General features: G+C 40.8%; 1 protein-coding gene across 2 annotated transcripts in view; it reads left to right on the top strand.

The window, feature by feature from the left end:
• Positions 1-24113, top strand: part of cntfr (ciliary neurotrophic factor receptor) — a 252365-nt gene that overhangs the window by 96767 nt on the left and 131485 nt on the right. Inside the window, exon 3 of one of the 2 annotated variants that reach the window (XM_032539218.1) lies at positions 6431-6512. In XM_032539218.1, the coding sequence (XP_032395109.1) occupies positions 6431-6512 (82 nt within the window). Of the gene's footprint in view, positions 1-6116; positions 6513-24113 lie in introns of those variants that run through there. The other variant, XM_032539217.1, reaches the window with a different exon arrangement.

Below are 24113 nucleotides of genomic sequence, written 5' to 3'. Positions count from 1 at the left end.
ATTTATCACCGAGAGCCAAGTGCCGTCATCCCCGTGCACAAAGTTGTGTGATTGTGTGTGTGTCCTTATGTGTGTGATTATGCGCGCGACCACTGCTACTTCTTAATCGTCGATTGACGTTGTCTTTAGCGACCAATTATACCCAGAACCTCTGTGAAAAAGGTCACAGCCGTCCAGCTATCAACACTGCGCACCAAATGCCAACTTTGCACATCAGTGCGTGTTTCATTAGTTTTGTGTGTGTGTGTGTGTGTGTGTGTGTGTGTGTGTGTGTGTGTGTGTGTGTGTGTGTGTACACAAAATGCCCCCCCCCCCAACCACCTCAGCCCTTGTGAGTAATCTGCAGCAACCCTGCACTGCATGATGATTGATGACAGAATTAGCGTTGCTAAGCAAAGAAAAGCATTATGGGAATGAGGAAGTTGCATTATTGGAAAGGGAGCATGACATCAAGGCTTTCAGTGGCAACAGTTATGTGTGTCATGTGTGTGTGTGTGTGTGTGTGTGTGTGTGTTTTTGGTTTGAAAAAGTATAATCTGCAGCACAGTGATTGATGGATGAGGTGCCGTTTTTTTTTTTGTTATTACGGTCAGCTGGGTCACAGCCACTCATTAACATGTATAACAGTCACTGGTGAGGCTTAGGCAAATGTTAATTTTCTCTTTAATTGTTAGATTGCCTTGAATTTGTGGCTTTTTCTGAGTAAAACCTGAGGACTTTGAAATTTCATCTTTAGAAAAAGAATGAAGAAACTCCTGCACACATACTGCTGGTATATGTATTCACAACGTTTAGTTTAGAGATAAATATTGAGGTTGTGCTTCCCTTTGGCACACCTGTCATACATTTATTCGTGCGGAGACATTTTTTTCTTTTTATTTTCCTCATTTGGTTGAGGTATCACTGTGAAATGAAACTCTGAATACAAAAAAAAGTTGTCTACACTGCCTAAAGGTTGTCGGTAGGAGAAATGTGTCAAAAGTAAGTGAGTCAGTTCGTTGAGTGGTGCACAGAACAGGGGTCTTATTTCTGCAGCGAGGATCCTTTTGATGCACACGTTTACCCCCTGGACTGGATGCCTTACCTCACATTTTTAAGCTTTTACTTTTCATGATGATGCCATTAGAATATTCTTCCCTGAAAGTATCTGGAGTTATTCACCCATTCTCCCTGTCCTTGGCAAGTTTCCCTTTTGATGCTCCATCATTTGACACATTGTCATGACTCTATTTCTTCTTTTTACTATTATTTTTTTTTTACTTTGGGATTGGATTTACTCCTTTAGGACGCTCTGTGTTTTAGCTCCAATAGAGGCATTGTGTGGCTGCCTGTTTTGTGCTCTCCCCTGGCTGCTATATTACTCTTTCCTGTTTATATCCACAGCCCATTGCTCCAGATGGTGAGTTGTGCTGCTGTGACAGAAAGAAAGCAGGCAGAGGGAGGTGTGATTTTACAAAGCTTTTACGTGCTCTATGGTGCCAGGCACACTGGCTTCAGTATTGTAAAAAAAAAACAAACAGGTGACCTCCAATTACATCCCAGCAGGATAATGCACCTCTGTGTCAGCATTATATACATTATTTGCCATCCATACATCTCAATTATTTAAATGACCTAAAGGAAGAAAAGAAAAAAAAAGAAACTTCCCTATGACCTTTTAAAAGTTAAATAACTAGTTTTTATTAATTGCGGTATACATTTTGTCAGCGCATGTGCCATTTTTCAACACAATGGATTTCTCACACACATATTGCACAGTTTCCTGGTGATGGCATCAGGAACAATGTATTCAAGTCATCAATCCTTAGCTTCTACTGTACGTTTGATAGTTATGGTTATTGTTCCTTAGGGGTTGTAAACTCTACTCTCACTATATCTTGTAGAGCTCATTTATAACCAGGAGGATGCGTCTCTTTATTGTCTCTGCAGACACATTCGTAATGACCTATTCTATTTTGTGACCCGTTTTCAATTTTGAGGAAAAAAGAGACAAATGTACTGAGTGAGCATACTGTACATTAGTGGACACAAGGTTGTTATTTCAAGGGACAAAAGTTTTCCATTACAAGATGTTCTCCAGTGCCATTTGGCCAACTGATGTTCCTGTGTGACATTTCCTATTGTGACAGTAAAAGGACCAAAGAAAGAAAGTATGTGCGTTTCTTCAAGAGATGCCTTCTATTTTCTCTCACAAACACACACACACACACACACCCCGGCCCGCCTAGTGAATTTCCCTCCTGGCTTTCCAATTTAAATGCAAATGTTCCCAAATCGGACTCCACAAAGACGCAGAGGAAGAATCATTTGACGCAGCGATGAATTATATATTTTAATTAAGCAGCCAAAAAGAATCACTCCTATTCAGCCCTTTCCCCTCCAATAAGAAATGAATAAATAAACATGGAAGAAGGGACGGAGATGTGGAGGAAGAAGAAGAAGAAGTAGAAGAAGAAGGGAATTAATGGGAGGGGTGGGTGGGTGGATAAAGGGATGAGGGTTTTGCATGGAGTTTGTGTGACTGCAGCACTAACCGCCCATGGGCTGTCATTATATGAGCGATCTGAGGCTGTCACATTTCAAAACTGTATTGTTTGCTGATAGACGGGCTAAATACCCTCGCAGTTTCAAGCGCGCGCACACACACACACACACACACACACACAACCCATTTGGATTTTGAAACCAGCACTTGAAGAGCAGAGATGGGGATTGTGATGCTCTGACAAGGGATGCAATTTTAATTTCACCCCCTGTCACTCTCCTCAATATCTGCTCAGATGAAATACATATGAGCTGCCAATCACTCACACATACAAATAGACACACAAGCGCACACAAACACACACAGGCTATCGCTCAATCATATGCGTGCATGCAAACTTTCAGTTGCTATTTCTATATTTCAAAGTCACAGGTGCAAACATACGCTTATCTTTAAATGTGTTGAAAACTAAAAAAAAAAAAAAATAGAATAGAAACACTCAGACCTATTAAAAATGGGAAGATTGACACACACACACACACACACACACACACACGTGCGCATACACACACACACACACAACATGTATGGGAAATTGTCATGGTCTTAGTACAGTAGCCAGATATGGACACTCTACATTAGAGATGCAACGATTGGTCATCTAATCAATTAGTTGATCAACAGAATCGTCCACTATTTTGGTAATCGATTAATTGTTTTTTTACGCAAAAAATAAAGAAAATGCTCTTTGGAGTTTTCCTGCTTCTCTGTTTTATCATAGTAAACTGAATATATTTGGGTTTTAAACTGACAGAACAAGACTGCTTTGACTTTGAGTAGTCTCACATTGCAAGGCCTTCCTCCACAGCGCTGCCGAGGAGGGTCTTTTTTTATCCAGTTAACCATAGTCCTCATAAATCCACTGGAGTTTCAAATGTCAACACAAAGAAAGCGGCAGGGAACTGACATCCGGCCTAAAAAGAGTGACACTCGGCAGAATTTACGGTGGCACCTGAACAATCCCGGGAGTTGAACGTCAACGATATAGACTAGACTTTGAGATACTGGGATAGACATATCACACTATTTTTTGACATCACATAGATCAAACGATTAATTGATTAATCTGGAGAAAGATCAGCAGATGAATCGATAATGGGAAAAAAAACAAAAAAAACACTAGTAGCAGCCCAGTCTACAACATGGGCAGCAGTGGCCGTGTACACTTGGCAGACTCACGTTGTCCTTGGGTGTCTCGTGTGTCTCAAAACAGCATTTAGGTTGTGATTTTTTTTTAAACTCAGAAACCTCTTCAGTGCTTAATGATTTCTAATGAGAATTACCTCTTAATTACTCTGGGTAACACTTTACTTGAAGGTATCTACACAATGAGTCATAATGAGAGTGAAGTGACTGAACACATGACACAGTCGTGACACATGACCCCTAACCATAACCGTAACCATAAGTCTTCATGACAAAATCAAATGACACTTACTAAAAGAAGCAACTTTTTCATGTTTATGACACGCTCATGACAGTGTCATGTCACTCTTATGTAGATACCTTAATTTGTGTTGCTTTGACCTACACACTTTTTTTGTTAAAATGTATGTAATTTGAAAATCTCAGAATCCTTTCATGAATGAATAATTTACATGTGAACGTTGTAACAATTACTCTTGTTTGAGTATACAAGCTTTTCCTTTTTTTTGCATTAGATATATCGCATGAAAACATGTCCTAGTATGTTTAACGTCTTACGGTTTCACTGCCTTCTGACATGTAAGTGCTATGTAAGAGCTTTTTCATGTTCTTGAAGGTCGCTCAGCAGTACTTGCAAATATGTTTCCTTCTTCCTGAGATTCTTAAACACGGTGCAGTGGTGTTCATGTCTAACGTTGGCAGATGGAGACAGAAGGATATAAGATGAGGGAGGAATATAGAGATATATACATTACTTTACTGAAGAGAGTGCGGAGAAATGGGAAAAAAGAAGTGGAAATGTGTAGACTAAGTATGTAAAAAACCATGGTGAAGCTAAACAAAGACCAAGCGGTAATGGGAGATGACAAGGGGTTTGTAGCAGCTAGAGTATGGCATCAAAAGAACAAGGAAATTTACTTTCTTTGCTTTGCCTCTATTTAGAGTGCTCACTTTTGTTCTGCACATGCAGACACACACACACACACACACAAACACACACACACACACACACACACACACACACACACACACACACACCTCACTGCACGTCACAGCAGCAAGCAGACAACCTGAGACAACCTTTGTTCAGCTGGGAGAGATAGTTGGCTCTCTTACAGAGAGAGGACAGGAGACGGAGGAACAGCCCAGAGAGAGAGAGAGGAGAGAGAGAGGGAGGCCACATTTTAATGGGAGGACCTGGGTTCAGGCCCTTTTGTTGGCTGCCATCCGGCTCGCTCAAGTGTCCTTGAACACCATGATGAATCCCTCCGAGCTCCAGTGGAGTTGTTACGCTGTAGCTGACCCAGACCTGTACCTCACACCGTACACATCTGAGTGGAAGCCAGGAGCCCAAAAAGCAGTTTCTCAGTCGTCTCTAAAGCTCATTTATTAGTAGGTCTTATTCCTGTTGTCTAGGAGACTAAATCCAATCTCTGTTTACAAACTGTATCTGGCAACCTGGCCCACAGCCTGAGACGCCTCACAGACGGACTAGGTGGTTTACAAAACTTCAACATAGAACAACTTCTAACCTGTTCATTTACAAGGAGAATTGAAAGAGAAGTTTGACATTTTGGGAACATTGATAACTCTCTCATGTCTGCACGCTTAAAATTAAGCTTACTACTGGTTACTGTGAAAACATTGGACCTAATCAATTAATTTATCCGGGATCTTTGAAAGGGACGGAGGAAGGGGGAAATTCAAGCACTGACCTGTTCAACCAGCAGTTTTTGTGTGTGTGTGTGTGTGTGTGTGTGTGTGTGTGTGTGTGTGTGTGTGTGTGTGTGTGTGTGTGTGTGTGTGGTGGGGGATTGATGAGACAGTGTGGGTAGCTAAGCCACGTGATCAAGACGGCGGATGAAACATCTGCGAAATTCGCTGAAGTATTGTGTTCTAGGTCTCAAAAAAATTAAAATGGGTCTTAATTTTCCTACGTCCATGTAACGCTACCTCTGAACTTTTTTGTTTTAAAACAGACTATTTTTGAGTTTAGACAGAGCACTTTGATTTACTGTATTGCTGTCTTTTCATCTCACTGAAATTAGTATATAATATTTACTGAAAACTATTTCTTTTAGAATAGAAAAAGGGTGATTTAAAATGAGACGACAATAAAGACAATAATAGCAAAGGACTGAGACCGGGGTAGAACAACATGAAGACACAAAAGCATGAAAGTATGAGAAAGCACGAGATGAGAGCACTTTTCACTTCCTACATCTTTTTTTATTGGATTACATGTTAATCTTAAGCAAGAATGATGCAACGGCATGCCCACGAACTATTGTTGTTTGACAGGAAAGCTGTGCGTTTGTTTCTGGTGTGCTATACCTTTAAGAGCTGCTGGCCAGAGCCCATCCCAGAGAGGATGGACCCATTAGGCTGATGAACAGAAAGCAAGAGAGACAGGGACACACATAAACAGAGAGGGAGAAAGGTTGTACAGTTTAGAGGATAACAACAGTGAGAGGAGTAAAGAAATGAGGGAGTTTGACGAGTAGGAACGAAACGGCAAAGGACAGAAAAAAAGACCACTGAAGGAGCCGTAATAGTGAAAGGAGATAGAGAGACTCAGAGAGAGGACAGGAAGCAGCTATCTCTCCATCTCTTACGAGGGGTAGTAGGCGTCTATGGGTCTGTCAGTCAATCAGGAGGACAGGCGGACTCACTCATTCGCCGGCTCTGTTTCTCTTGCGCGCGCTCCCGCTGATGACTTTGCTGTGTGTGTGTCCACAGATGGCCAACCTTGTGACATCGCTGTGCTGTGTAGTTCTGGCCGCGGTGGTGGTAGCCTACGCTCAGAGACGCAGTCAGCTTGGTGAGTATGCATTTTATCTTCTGTTTCATTAAACTGGATGTCCTATCTGCTGAGGCCTGCTTCTTCTTCTTGTTATTGTTACCATTATTAGTATTATTATCTGGTTATTGTGCACCTCTCTATTCTCAAAAAGTAAATACTGTTTGACTGTAATTTATCGTACTGTGCTCTTCGCTTCCTCCCAACTTTCCTGTATTGTACTTTTTTAAAACTTTAAAACTTTTAAAACTCTGTACTACACAACTCAAATACCTTCCCTTCTTCTGTGCTCAAATTGTCTTCTCTCTTCTTTAATTGAATGGTTTCTGCTTTTATAATATGCAGCCGTCAATTTCATTGACAAAGCCAGGGATCTTCCTCATTTGCATTACGTTAATTTTATGCCACTTGAGATGTTCCTAACAATACGTTTGGATTTTGTTGTTGTTATTGGGATTCAGTTGACTGGTGGATTTAGTGTAAGGTTTGCGGTGTGTTTCTGGGTGTTAGCGGGGATGTTTACTGTGAATCGTTTGGACGGTTTAAGCTACAGTAACTGGTTACTTGCTGGGAGGTCAAAGGTGGCAGCGGAGTGGAGTGGAAATGTACCTGTGAGAAAGTTCAAAATTCATTTTTCCTCACTCACAGACGGAGAAACAATAGAAGACCAAATTGTCTTGTCAACCCAGCACTGCACGTTGCTAATATTTAGGCCTGCATTACCAAGGCTACTTCCATAACAAATAAGCGTTCAACAAAGAAGCCAGTCAGGTCAACTGATGATCATGAGCGTGTTTCGAAATGATTTGTGTACGGAGGTTTCCAGGAAGAGAAACTGAGAAGACCTACATAATGCAGTGACTGCTATTCTGAGAGTTGCCTCAAGATGCATGGACATAAATTAGATTGTGTGTCTGTGTTTAACAGAGTCAATTTTTCACTTGACTTTTAGTAAAGAGTGGCCTTGGCTTATAAGCCAATAAGGTCGGGCTGTTAAAGTCAGCTGACTCAAAGAAAGAGTCTAGGGAAGTCAATAAGTCCTCAGTGACGCACATGATTATGTCACGAGGGACTCACAGGCGCACACACACACATACACATGCTCACACACACACACACATACACAATGCGTGGCACTATCTTCGTGGGGACCCGTCATTGACACAATGCATTCCTTTACCCTCACCCTAACCATAACCTAATTCTAACCCAAATCTTAAAACTAAGTCTTAACCCTCAAACAGCCCTTTAAAGTTGTGGGGTCCAGCATTGTGGCCCCTACAAAGCTGTCTGGATACTGAACTCCTGCTTTTTGGACCCCACAAATGTAGTTACACACACATAAACAGAACAGAAATGGCAGAGGAAATAGGAATGTTGTCTTTGGAGATTAGGTCAAAGCAGCAGAGAAGGTAAGTGAAAGAGGAAAGAAAAACAATAAATAAGAAGTGGATGAAGACAGGAAGAAACTGAGAAAATAGAGAAAGGATGGAAGGCAAATGGAAACAGATTGAGAATGAAAGTCAGGAGGAATACCAATTGATGCTTGAAGGGAAAGAGGAGGATAAATCAATGGAAGGTGAAACCACTACTCTTTCTTCAAACAGTGTGAAAACTAATTTGCTATCGTTGAAAAGCAATTATTCGACATAACTGGGTTTAATATTGCTCATTTTATTGTAATAGTGCTTATTTCTATTTGTAAAATCACGGATAATTCAAACAGACAGACAGACTGACTTCACTGTATATATTTTCATTTTTTTTCAAACCTTTGTACTGATCTCTCCTTATCTGTTTTTATATTTTGTGCCATGCAGAAAAGCCACAAGGAAGTAAGGCAGAGAGAGCAAGCAGTGTAAAGAGAGAAAAAGGTGAAAGGGCAACACTTAAGGGAATACCAGATATGGATAGACGGGAGAATGAATAACACAAATGGAAGAAAGAGAGCTTTCAGGTCTATCTTTGTGAATGTCTGTGTGTGTGCTGTATAACATTTGCCTTTGTTCCATGCTACATGGAATCAGCTGCCACATGGACAAAAACCACACGGATGCCTATTATACCACACATGCAGAAGTACATATTAGTATACTGTAAGTAGATAAGTATTACTGGTGTACATTTAGACCTAAAATGTTATACACACACACATACACACACACACACACACACACATAAACACACACACACACACATAAACACACACACACACACCCTTAAACTCACACAGAAACAGAATTAAATTCATCTGCCTGTCTTGGAAAGGGCCTTGTTCCTCCGACAAATTGTTAGCCAGTTTGATTGACAGGATTCCCTGGGGTATGTCCCACTTGGCAGAGAGTGTGTTAACACACACAGAGTAATGCGTGTGCGCACACATATGAATGCATAGATGGATAGAAGGGGAATGAACCCTCTTGTTAAGTCTCACTCAATTTGTACAAAAAACACATACAGAGGAAGGCACACACTGTCTTCGTTTTTCCTTGTGTGTGTGTGTGTGTGTGTGTGTGTGTGTGTGTGTGTGTGTGTGTGTGTGTGTGTGACATTGAGTGTATAGGAAATCCATTTGAGAGTTCATAATTAATGACAGCAGTGCATTGGCGAACAAAGATGATGAGAAACACCGGGTAGAAAACGTCCACAGACTGAGTCAGACAAATAGATACAAGCTCCTTGTAGACAAATGTCATTGTTGTCTGGAAGGAGGAGAAAATGGGACGTGAAAGAGAGGCAGGCAAGTGAGAGAAAGACACAGAGACTTGACAAAAAAGACAGACAGGGAACAAGACATTGTGAAGCAAAATGGGACAGAGAGACAGAGGAGCAAACATCGCAAGAGCTCATGTGAAAGATATCGGACAGAAAATAGTTGAACACGTTCATGAAGAAATATGCTTTTGAAAGTTGATTGATATAAGGAAAGCAGTTATCCCCATTTGTGTCAAACACATGTTGGATGTATTCCATGCATTTATTCAAATATTCATTCAAGGAAAGAGAAAGGCAAACATTTTGTTTGTGAAATCAGCAATAATCAACGTGATTGGTTGCAATGAGATTAAAGGCTCAGATGTACGTTCCGGGTACGGCATCCCCGTACACGTGCAGACTTCTACCGGTCATGCAGATGCTCGTGCAGTTCCATTCTTACATTTTTTTGAGGTTCTGCATTTAAAAACTAATAAATCAACTACAGTAATGATTCAGTACTAGATATTTAAATCTGAGTAATGCTACAAATGCTACCTTTCTGATGTGTAATTTGCCACATATTTCTTGGACAAATGTAACTATGTGCTGTATCATTTAAAGTATATTTGCACCTGTATTGCATTTTTTCTTCAGCAACAACACTCCCCCCTCACTTCTTTTGTTGACACTGAGGAAAGTTCATTGAATGTACCATTTCCAGTCACTTTTTTTTATCATGTGATTCATGTTGACTCAAACAAGACAACCCTGAGATGGGAGCCCCAGCCGTGGAAAACGACAGGCCCCGAATGAAACATCACTTTAAACAAAAGAGGGAAATGAAAATAATTGAAAGCTTTAAACCCGCGGTGAGAAAGAGAATGAGACTCAAAAGTCATGCCAATTAAGCTTGAAGAATATGAATTCGATTTTTGATTGCCCGGGAAAAATAAAAGATGAGGTTGTCAGAAGGGGGATGGGAAGGATATCGGGGGTGGGCGGAGAAGACACAAGGCAGATCCAGGGAGGGACATGAGAGAATACAGAGCAGAAGACAGATGAAGGGACAAGAGAGTTAGCGCTTGGGAGACACGGAGTCAAAGATGGGTGCTGACAACAGTCAAACAGTTGTTTTTATGGTACATTACTTACACACACATAGCCCCTGTTATCCATACGCAATAGTAAAGCATGCAATGCTAACCAGTACTTATACACAGAAAAGAGTGCTACTGCACTGTCAACAAGCACTTCCTGGACTATTTACAGGCTTTAACATCTGTGTTGACTGTTAAGCATTTCCCTACTGTTTTTAAGCAATATGCTGAATGTCAACTAGTACCAGAGAAGTTGTGTTGCCCTGCAGAGCCTGACCTCTGAGACACCCTGTGGTTGACTCCTGTCAGCAGAGCAAAGGTTCATGAAAAATACATGTTTTTTAATGCAAGCCCATAGGCAGCATAGTCCCATGGTGACGAGGTGAGCTTCATCAATATTTGCTAGTTGTCAGTCCTTGAGTAATGAGGATATTCACATTATTTGACATTGGACTGTCAAGAAGACGTCATGAAAATATTCAGTTATGATAATGTTTAGTTAAAGATTAGAAACAGCCTATGCAATACAGATCATATATGATAGCTGTCCTCAAAGCAATGACGTAAAAACACAATAAACTAAGATGAAGGGGTCAAGAGGGTAGCCAACTTTTCAAACATCTGCTTCTGATGGTTGACTAAAAGATATACATATGTTGCTTTAAAGCAGACCATTTATTCATTCATCCATCCATCCATCCATCCATCAACCTTCCTATTGAGCATGCATTGGGATAAAGGTGCTCTGTACCACTTTACTACAAGCTAACACATATATTATATACAAATTGGTTCCTAGAAAACCAAGACCCAACTTGGAACCTTTCAATATTATTATTCACTCTAATTGGGCCCACATATAGTCCTGTTCCATTGCAGATGAATGGATGGATGGATGGGTGGGTTGTTTTGGGGTCTCGGTGTCAATATGACCAATACACAACTCTTTTTGACCACTGCTACACACTAGTAGATGGTTCATCATGTCGCTGCCAGTGTTGGTGTTCTCTGTTTTTTTGTGGATGTTCAGGACCTCATTTCTGAGTGTCGCCAAGTTCCTTTTGGACTGCACATTGGTTTTGCTTAAGCAAGGGTCTGTTTTGAATCAGGTCCAACATTAGTACATTTCCAGTCAGAGCCATTCGAAAACGTGTACGATAAACCATGAGGTGAGTGCATTAATTTGTGTTTGATGATTGATGAAAGACCGTCTAAAAACCATAAAGTACTTGTTCATTGTACATCTTTACACACAGTTAAAAAGTTGATTTTCAAATTAAACAAAACCCATTACTCATGGCTGCTCTGGATATTTCTGTTTCTTCCAGATTATTATGTTTCACTGATGCTACAATCACACACATTACAGACAAAGTGAATCCTCTCATGCATTCAGAACTTGACTATCGATCACATAGATGGCCAACATTAGCCTTATGTTATTTCACTATTATTATTATTTTTCTTATTCTGTCTTTGCCTCTCTTTGCACCTTTTTACAGTCTTTCTGTTTCCCCTGATACCTTCTTCCTCTGTCTCTCTGTGTGTTTCTCTCTGTGCATCTCATTTGTATCCTGAGATCTACCAGAAAGTCCTAGTCTAAGCATTACAATGTCATTAACAGCGTGCCTCACACAGTAAATACTAAGAACAAGCACAACAAGATTACCAACGAGCAAAGTACAAGAGCAGTCAGTGGTGGAGGAGAGCAAAATGGAATTAGACATGAGGAATGAGGAAAATCTGGTGCAACTGACATTGGGTTGGTTCTATTTTGGTTTTCATGATGGAAACACACACACACACACACAGATAGTTTGTGAGTGAAAGAGAGAGAGTGAATATGGTGACATCATGCTGTTGACTGAGAAAGCATGTTATTTATGGGAGTCCATATCCTGATTGAGAGACAAATGTTTCCACTCATAATCATTCCCTCCATCTCTCTCTCTCTCTCTCTCTCTCTCTCTCTCCCTCTTTATATGCCTCTCTATTTTCCCTCCCTCCTCCTGTCTCGCTTCTCTCTCCCTCCACTTCACTGTCCTCATCATCCAGCCTTACTGTATCACCCATATCTGCCATCCTTCTCTTCTTTCCTTGTCTCTCTAATTTCTTTATATGACTTCCTGTCTCTGGATCTTTTATTTTTTCATTCACTCCATCCCTGTCTCCATCTCTTCCCCTCCCATCTCTCAAGCCATCACCCAAGTGGCCAAAGCAGATTCATTACCCACGACATGATTTTCTGCTGACGCTACACAAACGTCACAAAATATCTTTGTGCGTTTCATCTCTGCGCTTTACTGAGCTTCTTTGCCTCACACCGATTCCATCTCATTAATGTGGACAGAGGAGAGGCAGAGATCAGGAAACAGTACCGCAGAGGGAAAGGGAGCAAATGAGAGACAGCGGGAGAGTAGGAGGTTAACGCTCCCACTAATTCCATAGTATTACAGCTGTCAAAGCTGTATTTATTTCTTGAGCATTCTACACGTGCTGCTAGGACCCTAACATGCCAGAGCGTACGCTTTAGCCTTTTTATCCACACCCTTGTTAATAAATCATGTCAAATGCTCAAATTAAATTAATACTTGCAATATTTTTACCCCCCCTTCACCATTATTCTTGACAGCCCTCGCAAGTAATTCATATGCATGTGCAGATGCTCATTTGGGCAAATGCAATTAGCAGTAATAGCAACAGCAATCCAAAAGGAAGAAGGAAAAGACACAGTATTTGCTATATGTATATAATTATATATATTGTTGTTTAACAGTGTTTTTCCAGGTCATTATTTATCTTTTGGCTTATTAAACTCTGTCTTTACATGTCAATAATGTGAGTATTTACTTGTCTGTAGCTTATAGTCTGAATGGAAATGCAGGATATCATGCAGCAATGGAAAGTAGCTACTGTAATTGCAGGCACTAATGTAACGATGATGACTTTTATGGAAGCAGAGTTTTTAAGCATTGTGATTGCTCGTTTTTGCTCCTTTCACCCAGTCGGGAGGATTCTTCACACAAGTTTGTTGTTTAAGGGATTTTCATAATAACACAGAAGAAATGGAACAACTGAGACGCAAAGAAATATTACCAGACCGTGCATATTCACAACCATGCATACGCATGGAGTAAGAAAACTCAAGACAAGTCAGACAAACTCCTTGGGTTTGAATTACACCCTCAGCGAGAGATGTTGGACTATAAAGTCCCCCCTGACAGACCAGATGAATGCTGTCCAAACTGAATGTTCTTGTGTTGACAGCACTAGAAAGATCAGCTGCTGTTTGGGATGCATGTCTCTGCACTTTTAGGAGAACAAAAGACAAATCTAGACCACTAAATGGAATCAATTATTCATGAAATGTAACCGCTCTGTGATGTGTGATCAGAGAAAACAGCTATTGTAAATAAGTAAATATGCACAAAGATTGATATCTGTGTGTAAGTGTGTCGGCCTGTATTTCTTGTATGTGTAAGCCATGTATCACACTCATTATCCTGAGTAGCACTCAGGGTAATCAGGGTTCTCTGTTTGGCTCGCTGTTTGTATTAAATTCAAGATGGAGCTCAACCAATTGATTGACTGACTGGATTGTCAGATGGATTACAGTCAGACTGACTGCATGACTGGCAGGGAGGCGAAGTGAAGCAACACTTAGAAAAAAAGCAACCTCAAGGAGGTTTTGTTTCCAATTCGGTTTAGTTTGTTTTTATTTGTTGGTGGATTTATTTGTATTTTTTTTGGGGTGGATCTGAATCACCTGGGCGGATACAGATTATTTTTCACTTTTGTTAACATTGCGAGATATGGAATTTGTGCTACTTTCATGTGGTGTTAGAACATTGTGAGATAAGGCTTGCCTAGGAGGAGATCGGGGCTCTCTCCGAGTGCTCTAGTTACAGAATAAAATAGTGTTCATATGTAAATGTCTAAATGTCCTGAGATTTGTATACTTTTTAATATTTGTACACTATTGCATGATAGTCAAATGATCCAAAAGTAATAACATAACGTGACTGTTTTTTGTTTTTTTACACATACTGTATTGTTTATACTTTTGACTAGTTTACAAGTAACGGTAATAAATATGCTGTATTTGTAGGGATCAAATCGGATCACTAGCTATATTAATACCATAAAGAAAAACCAATGCAATCCCCTTAAAAATACTTTGTCGTAACTAAGTTGATTCAATAGCTGAGTCACTGTTTAGACGGTTGGCTGGCTTTGTCAACTGACTAGTGGACATTCTGGTTGTTTTGCAGAGTGTAACAGTATTGCATCCCTTTTGGAGGACCTGGAGGCGGGAAGAATGAAGCCTGAGCGACTACTTGGCCAACTGAGTGCCTTTCTATTCCAGAGACATTGTGTAGATACAGCAGCTGATAGGGTGGTTTTGATTGGCTGGTTAGATTACAGCGCTGATGAGTTGTTGGATTTGGCCATGTGATGGAGTTAATTAGTAGACTGAAGAACAGACCATAGTTTATATGTCGTTGAGTGCTAAGAAAATACGCTATAATTCACATGTAGGGAAGAAAGAAGATGTTGAAATGTGGGAGCTTTTTAAAAAGAAAAAAAAGAGACTGAGTATTTAAAAGTTCTTAGTTGTAACAGGAACCCATAGGGTACAGGGAGGCTGAGCAAAGAGAAGCTGTCTCTAACATAGTTTGCGAGATTGTGTCTACGAGATTGTGTGTATGGATTGGCATGTGTACTCAGCCGTTTGCTGGCACCAGGGCATTGATTAAGACGTGGAAAAGCAAGTTTTGTGAAATGTTATGCTAGGGCTGCACCGGAGTTACACACGTCGTGTGTATGAAATGTCTGCATCGTCACTGCGCTGCATTTTTATGAACTATGATATTCTGGCTCAGGTCCAGCTGGCTCCGTCTCACACGCTGTTACTCTACCAACTGAATTTAGTTGCATTCAATAACTTCTTCTGTGTTTTTTGCCGTGGCGGCCACGATAACAGAGTTACCAGCGGAAACACTGGTACAAATACAGGTTTGCCTCTCTTGATTAACAATATAGAGCTGTGTTAATAACAATTAAAACTGTCGACAAATGTCAGAAGTGTGGACCGTCGGCAGCTCTGTGGCTGGGCTGCGCAGAGAGTAAGAGGAGAGAGAGTTGAGGAGAGAGAATAGAGGACGGATCCAACACAGGCACGGCTTTACAGAAGAAATGGGTCATGTAACCCAAAATTAAACCATATCGATATGAACAACATTGCAGCGGATGCGAGGACATTAGGTGCACAGGTGCGACCTAGAGGAAAAATATCACTCGCGCCCTAGAGCCCTGTGAGCTAACAGACGCTAACTAGCACCGACTAGCACTGGTCCCTGCTGTTGTGTGAAAAACACCACAGACGGAACGCATTGTCGCTATTACTAGTAAACTGGTAAATCTTGAGACCGATGTGTGACGACTGCTATCTGTTGTTGAATTTTCCTCCCGTTACTCCGTCCTCCGTGACTGTCTACATCTAGAAACTAAGCTGCATGGTGCAGGGAACAACTCTGACTGGCACGTGATCACACAGGGGTTTAAGGAGCGATAGATTGGCTTTGCAAAAAAAACCGGAGCATTCTATGAAAGGACGCATTTAAAAAAAATTGCTCAAAAACGCAAACTTGATCGTGGCAAGTCAAAATCGTGATCGTAAATAAAATTTAATTAGTTGTGCAACAGTATGTTATGCTGTTCATCAGTGGTGGTTATCATCGTCATCAATTACTCATGGAATGAATGTTCAGAGTTACAAAAAGAACAGACAGAACCGGCTTTCGGAATCATTTTGAATGACGATGCCCCCGACTACACACACAGAAACATAATCATCCACTTTAACGATCAGCCAGTATTTTCTCTCCTAAATGTTGTCACTTGTCGTGAATCTGAGTGAGAGACAAAAGACAAATTGTTGAAAAATAAGGAAGCAAATATCCATAGGATCCAGTATTGTTAAGTAGTGACTGGTCTGTAATTGGTCCAGCATAGACGCAGGGTTCCCGACTTTCAGATAAAATCTGTCTGGTAATGGACCATATCCAACCAATCATGGTCCTTTATGTTAAGATATGGAATCTCAGAATCTCACTGTCTGAGCCCGAGTGTTTGCGTGTGTGAGCTTGTGTATGTGTGTATGTCCTGTCCCGCTCCTTTAACTCATTAATATATTAGAAAGGATTCCCAGTAAAGCTTTGATCATGTCTCTCTCTCTAATTCTCTCTCTCTCTCTCTCTCTCTCTCTCTCTCTCTCTCTTTTACTCTGATGGCTCCTTCCCAAAAGTCTGAAGCCGTTTAAAACACTATACATTGGCATTAAAATGTCAGCTTGTTCCAGTGTGTGCTGACTCATAACACCTTTTTGATGAATAAGTGATATCCAATAACTTTGTCTGTTTTAGCTCTGTGTAACCCTTGTGTTTTGACAGATGAAATAGCTGTAGTGCTGAGGATAGAGATGATAGGACGATAGGATCATAGGACCATTTCAGGGGATGTTTAGAGAATGCATCACAGCTGGCAGAATATGAAGGCAATGAGGTTATTCTTTTTCAAGAACAAGTTTTGGGCCTCTTCTTCATTTATACGATTGTACAGCTGTGGATTTGTCAGGAACGAGTAGGGGGGACGACATGCAGCAAAGGGCCGGGCCGATTCTTAGAGAATCTGAAAGCAACACTATGCAACTTTTCCCTCCTCGGTCCCCCTTACAGGTTGCCTCATTGGAAGGAAAAGTTGCATAGTGTTGCTTTAATGGTGAAATGACTCTAAAAGAAGTTCAAAACGAAAACTAGGAAAATCCACTGGTATTAATGACTTTCCTAATTAAACTTTAAGGTCACCCTCACATTCTTAATGAGAGAGTAATGGCCGTCCTTGAATAAGTAAATATGTTGTCTGAGTCACAGAATGTTTTTGTTAGGAAAGACAGGGCCAGTATTGATCTAATTTGCTTAAAATGATTGTCATTTCTTTGAGAGACCGATAATTCACCACTAAAACATAAGACTTCAAAGCTGAGTTTCATATCAAAATGGGACACTGAGCCAGAGTTGAGGAAAGCTCTGCCCAAATTGGTTGAAGTGTCTTTGAGCAAGACAGCCAAAGCAACAGTGGCGTATGACTGACCCTGGCCTCTGACTTCCCTAGTGTTGCAGGGAGCGACACAGAATTCACACGGTCACATTACTCATCCACGCCTCAGAGGCCAACATAATGCAGAATCCAGATCCCTCACAAATCCCCAACACTCTCATGTTATCCGCGCCCTTGTGATATGGCCCTCCAAAACTGAAAAGGAGCACGATGTGGGAGATGTGCAGAAGTTCACGAGTAAACAACACGTTTTCTGTTGCCTTACTTTATCTCTCCACACCACTATCTGTCGTCATCATCGCCCTGTCTTCCTACCTCTCCACCTCTTTAAGTATCACTTTCATTAACAACGTTTAACAGACAAAAACAACTCTCTTGATCTTCAACATTCATCAACTGAAAGTGGAAGTGGCAGAGTTTTTTTTTTCCTCTTCTGTCCTTTTATCCTTATCTCTGCCTGCGCATCTCTCTTTTAAACTCTCTCTTAAGATGAAAGCGGGTGTAGGACGAAGAGGACGCACAGGTGAAACTGTTCTGGAGCAGCATTGTTCTGCTTCATTGTAGCGTACACACTCTCACATTGGCTGGCACAATTCATTACATGACCAAATTGTGTGTGTGTGTGTGTGTGTGTGTGTGTGTGTGTGTGTGTGTGTGTGTGTGTGTCTGTTGCCTAATGTGAGTCATTAATGGAAGTGTATTCTAATGAGGCTTACAGCAGGTCAGAGCCAGCCAGTGTTTAATGACAAATAAATGGTGAACAGAGTGCTGTGGTGGCTTTAGGGTCAGACTGTATTTAGCATTTTTAGAAATTGAACAAAATTACATTTTGTTACTGAGAGTTTTATTCTCAGTCATGACAACATACACACACACACACACACACAAACACAAATGCATACATCTGCAGAGTGATGTGGATTTTTTTAAGCCGATTTGTCGAATCAAAGAATCTTCATGGAGACCGAATGGTGCAATAATAACATATTTAGTAAAGCAACGCTGAGTATTTTCTGCAGAAAATGACTGTCCTTCCTTCAGATTAATGAATATTCAAGATAAAACAAAAGTAAAATATTTCCCCCCTTTAACATACAGCTGTTATATGCAGCTGTTATATGCTATTGTGACACTTCTTACTTGACATCTAGTGCTGTTTCTCTACCTACTGTCTGTTTAGGCTAACTCCTCATAGGAATTATTCAACTGCCGCTTTGCTGACCTAACTCAATGTTGAATATGTGAGCATGTGTTTGGCAGGTTTCGCACATATTCGACCCCTGACATTCACCGGTTTCTCTTTCTTCTGCTTCAGAGTCTGCGTTGATGTGTGGAGGAGGTTCAGTGGATATGAAAGTGTGTCTGAATGACAGAAAACTCTGCGCCAATAGAGTGCGTTCGCACATATGATTTGCGAGCGTGTGTGGTTCAGGGACCTTTTCCATGTGGCTGTCGTAATACCCTGATTAACAATCCTCTACCCTGTTGTGCATCTAATGAGTGTGTGTGTGTGTGTGTGTGTGTGTGTGTGTGTGTGTGTGTGTGTGTGTGTGTGTGTAAGCGTACGTCTTCTTGCTTGCCTCTGTGTTAGCATGAGAGTAGGGAGATTAGGAATTTTAACTTTGAAGGTATTAATCTTACTTCGGAGGAAGTCACAGTTCAAACATAGGGGGATTGTCTCTAAGTCTTAAATGTATTGCTAACCACTGTATCACGCTGTGTAAAAAGCCTCCTGAATATGCATAGAGATGCATTTTCCGATGGCTTATTTATACGTAATTTATTGTGATTCTCTTTGCTTTTACAATGCCCCCCCCCAAACATTAAAGCAAAATCATTTGGGTGTTCTTTCTTCATCCTGCTGTATGACTACTACCCTTGGGTTACAGACAGATATGTACAAATATGGTTTGGTCCACAATAGCTGAAATGTCCTTTTTAGATTATATAAGACAACAAAACCCCACACTCCTGTTATATCAGAGAGGACACTAAGGCACAGTCAATATTGGAAACAGAAGAGCCGCCTGCACTTTCAAAGAAATCAGCTTAACAAATAAATTCATTTTAGTCATTAAAAAAGACATTTCAATTGGGGATGGACTGAATGTCCCCTCTACTGAATTGAGTGACCATTTGCAAGATAGATTTTCTGTTTCCAGAGTCGTTTTGTTGATTCCAACCCATTAAATCTCAAGTTGTGTTTTCTCGTGCCATTAAAAACCACTGAGCCCCCACTAGTTCCCCCAGTTTGTCCTGATAAACTGTTCAATAAGTTAATGTTGCCAGGAACGTAATGTAATTCCAGCCAGTATGAGCAGAGTTTTTTGGCTAATGTTGCTTTGCAATAAAACTTTGTTCCAAGACATTTGAACTGAATCACCAGAAGCTTAAAAGGGGTCTCGGACCCCTCAATGGTGCAACACGTCTAAATTTACACATTTAGTTTGATCTATTGTGAACAGGAAGACCTCACTGTGACGCAGTACGGGGAGAAAGTAGAAGAGTGGCAGGGGGAACAGATTGCCATTTATCACACTGAACTTCAGTTTAATTCAATTTAGCTCAACTTTATTATCATTCCTCTCAACTTAAGTCATTGCACTTCAGTTCAAGTGCACGTACAGTAGAAGCAAGGAAAAACTAAGTGCAATGGTGCAAGTAAGAGTGGAGTAAAACAGAACAGTAGGATGACGCCACTGATGACTGGTGAATATAATGCATGTAAACAGTTCATTTAGTCCGTTTAATCACTGTCAAAAGTTGAAAACAAATTGGTCTTGGTCACGAACTGATGATCCCGTTCTTCAGTGTTTTCTAATTGGACCATTTAAAATGGAGCAGATAACTGTTTATAAAAGCGATGAAGTAATAGTAGGAACAACATTACCTTAAAGGTCCCATGGATGCTTTTACACAGACCTTAGTGGTCCCCTAATACCATATGTGAAGTCTCTTTTTCCAAAATTCAGCCTTGGTGCAGGATTACAGCCACCAGAGCAAGTCCCACAATGAGCTTTCCTTAGTACATGTCATTTCTGAGTTTGTAGCTTTTGAGGAGGAGATGGGGGGGACTATTTAATTCAAGATTGGCCCATCTGAGCTTTCATTTTCTCAAAGGCAGAGCAGGATACCCAGGGCTCGATTTACCTACGATCCACTTGGGGATCGTAGGCTGGCTGGGGGAACTCATATTAATGTTAAAAAAACTCATAAAGTGACATTCTCACGCCATGGGACCTTTTAAAATATTTTAGTCTGGGGCTCTTACGCAGGCTACATCCACACTTCTACGCTTTTATTTAAGAAGGAATATATTTTGCTTCTCTTTCCAAACTACTGTAGCGTCTCCGAGTCCCTAAAACAGAGACATTTAGAAACACCACTGGCCCCGTTTTGGTTTGAAAACTACGGGGTTGCGTTGTAGTCTGAAAAGGCAGAAACAGAGCCTTTTGAAAAACAACCACGCACGTCAGTCAGTCTTATTAGTTAGGTAGGCTTACATTCCTTTCAATAACAGTTCCACCTCATCGTTAGTCCAAGCAAATCAATCAGCTGTTTTACCTTTTGAAATTGTCGTTGTTTCTCCATAGTATTTCATGTAATTTCAAGTTGTACATCTGTGAACTTTAACCGTATAGTAACGTTAGATAAACTGTTTCCTGTTCATACCGGCACGTGCATGCCCAGTGTGTGGCAAAGGTCACGTGACATGGGTCGTCAGATGTGTTCATATGGATGCAGATGAGTTCTGCTACAGCGCCTAAACACTTGTGATGATGGAGATTTACAAATGAAAACGTAGTGGTGTGGATGTAGACTAAGTTTTATACCACTCACAATGTCCCACAGCCGCCAGACAGTTCCAGTCATGTGTCCTTTTGCGGTAGGATACATGACTTTCAGCAAGGCAGTAAAACTCTAATGGTTACCGGGTCAATCCATAGCAAAAATAAAAAAATAAAAACACAGTTGTCTTGGTCGGGATTCTGCCTCTGATTGCTTTGAGTGCTTGTTTTCTGTCTGTATTATCATCATTTGTGTGTGTGTGTGTGTGTGTGTGTGTGTGTGTGTGTGTAGTCAAAAATGGCAAAAGTTTGTCTTGTGCTGTCCCTTTGTGCTTGTTTATTTCTTTAGAAAGCGTTTTGAAAAGAGAGTTTCTAGGTGTATGACAGAGCTGTAAGCCAATGTCTGTGTAGCAAAGAAAGAAAGCCACTTTGACTGAACTTTAAAAAGGAGAGGGGGCTGTGTCCTTGTTGAAAAGAAGCAACAAAAGAGAGTAAAGCAGAGGAGAAGAAGTGTGAGCATGTTGGTGTGAATGTCCGACCGTGTGCATGTCGGTGTGTTTGTGTATTTACTGCCCATGACATTGGGCTAGGACAGTCCTATCTCTTTCGGTAAGTGTGATTTCCTGTGTAGGAATGGATACATGCGGAAAACCATTAGCTCCCCAAACCCTCACGCTGTATTGTCTGGGGACAATAGACTCCCTGCACTCTTTTCAAATTCAAATTCCCAAGGCTTGTTTTGTCCATCATGCGGACAAAACATTAACTATAGCTCAGAGATTAAAAAAAAGTCCACAGAGGCTTAAAGAAAAGTGGCAGTCTTCCTGTGGGAGAAAATGTCCTCGTGCATAACAACCACATTGACTTATACACATGCATACTCATTTGGTTTTTCTAGAATTAATTACTATATGTGCTTGGGTTTTGGCTAAAAATCCATTTGGGAGCCTTTTGAGTCGATGAATACGGAGTATTTGCATTACAGGGCTTTCCTTTCCTTATGCATCACTTTGTGTAAGACTGTGTTTGTGAATTTGTAGTCCTTACAGGTCAGTCCAGCAGTGCAGTAAGCCAAAAAAATATTTTATTTGTAGTCCCTCAGTGCACTTGGAATGTTGTGATCAAACATTTTGTTTCTACATTATGCTATAGTAGTATGAGCAACTCTCAACCAAACAAATAAGTGTGGCTAAAATATTGATTTAGGCTGACTCTCAAGTTATCTGCAAAGTACTGACAGCTTTTAACAGGCTTTTTGTGTTGAATTTTTTCATAATAAAAAATGTAAATATTATAAGGTAAAAAAAACAAAACAATACAAGCACATTCAGCAGAAGGGATTTGCTACCTCAAACACATAATAAGATTTTAAACATGAAAGCGGGCGCTGATTCTTTATTGAGTATTTTTGCCTCATGTTTTTGCAAGTTGAAGGAATGGCCTAATGGTCTGGGAGATTGTACCAGTTTTAATAGATAACAGGCTGGCTCTGTACAACAACCACATGCCCATAAGCAAGACACACAAGCCCAGCTTGCTCCGTCCTTGTCAGACAGGCAGCTGAGGCGCTGCCTTGGGAGACCGCATTGCATAATCCACCAGGACTAACAGGCCATTACGCAGCGTAATGTCCTGTCATACTCTAGGTGACCAGCCATGGGATTATGATAACGTATCTCATTTAGCCAACAGCAACTGGGTAATATCATCTCCAGAGAGAGTGGCAGATCTATAAACTGAGGTAGTTCCTGTTTTTATTTCTGTTACTGTTTAGTCAAAGCTCTTGCTCGGCTGCTTGTGCTTTGGCTTTTTTACTTTTAATGAATCAACAATAATAATTCTCAAAGTACGGTGAAAGTCAGATTTTGGCACATACTGTAAAGGTCTATGTGGCAAGAAGATGAAACCTGACACTATGATTAAAATCACAACATATATTCAAAAGCAAAGCATGTAACATTTAATCTATAGTTTACCAACTCGAACACACACAATTCTGCCTGGACAGTGAGTGTGTGTGGCATACCTCTTTAGTAGGAAGTCTGATCTGTCAAATCCTTAACATACCATATTTATCACAACCGCTTACACACACACGCACACACACACACACACACACACACACGCACACGCACACTCACACAGTTTAGGTAATCTGGTCAATGTAGCATTAACCTCTCGCGGAAGTTCTCATGTGTCACTGTGGAAATGTAACAACCACACAGAAAAGTGCACAGAATCACAGAGACACATATACACACACACAGACACACACACATGCAGACACACACGAAAAAACCTATTGGTCAAGACATACGATACAAGCACAGTGATGAATTGAGGCAAGGCTGTTCCATCACTCACACACACTGCAAAGGTGGTTTTCTAATCTTGCAGGAGTGTGTGATTGCGTCTATGTACGAGTGCCAGAAGGGAAAGACACTGCATAGCTCAGTGTCTCAGTCTCTGCTATTGTTTTGCTCCTGTTTCTCACTCGGCTCAGCACTTATTCTGAAAGGTTACCTCTAATCCTAAACTAATAACAAGACTGAAGATGCATGGCATCAAATTGATTTTGTAGTCAGACATGTACTATGGAGGAACGCAGAATCCAGTGCACACGCAATTGGGGAAGCATTTTTATGAAGAATAATATTGAGCAGGAGTTATTGGTGCCTTGATACACATGGCATTTTATCTAAGGCTTATTGTTCCTTTCAACATGCCCTTTGGTGTTCTTTCGATGGAAGCGGACGTTTCTATAGATGAAGTCTATAGCTTTGGTTAGACATGTGAGAATGTGTAGGGGATTTTGGCATCTTATCACTGCTGGCCAGCATTGCTGAAATCCACCCTATCCCCGTGTCTTACACGCTTGCAACCACACACACACGCACACACACACACACACACACACACAC

The sequence above is a fragment of the Etheostoma spectabile genome, chromosome 16 (genome assembly GCF_008692095.1).
Source record: "Etheostoma spectabile isolate EspeVRDwgs_2016 chromosome 16, UIUC_Espe_1.0, whole genome shotgun sequence".
In the NCBI taxonomy this organism is placed as follows: Eukaryota; Metazoa; Chordata; class Actinopteri; order Perciformes; family Percidae; genus Etheostoma; species Etheostoma spectabile.
The sequence above is the reverse complement of the archived record's forward strand: the minus strand, read 5'-3'. Positions and strand labels throughout refer to the sequence as shown.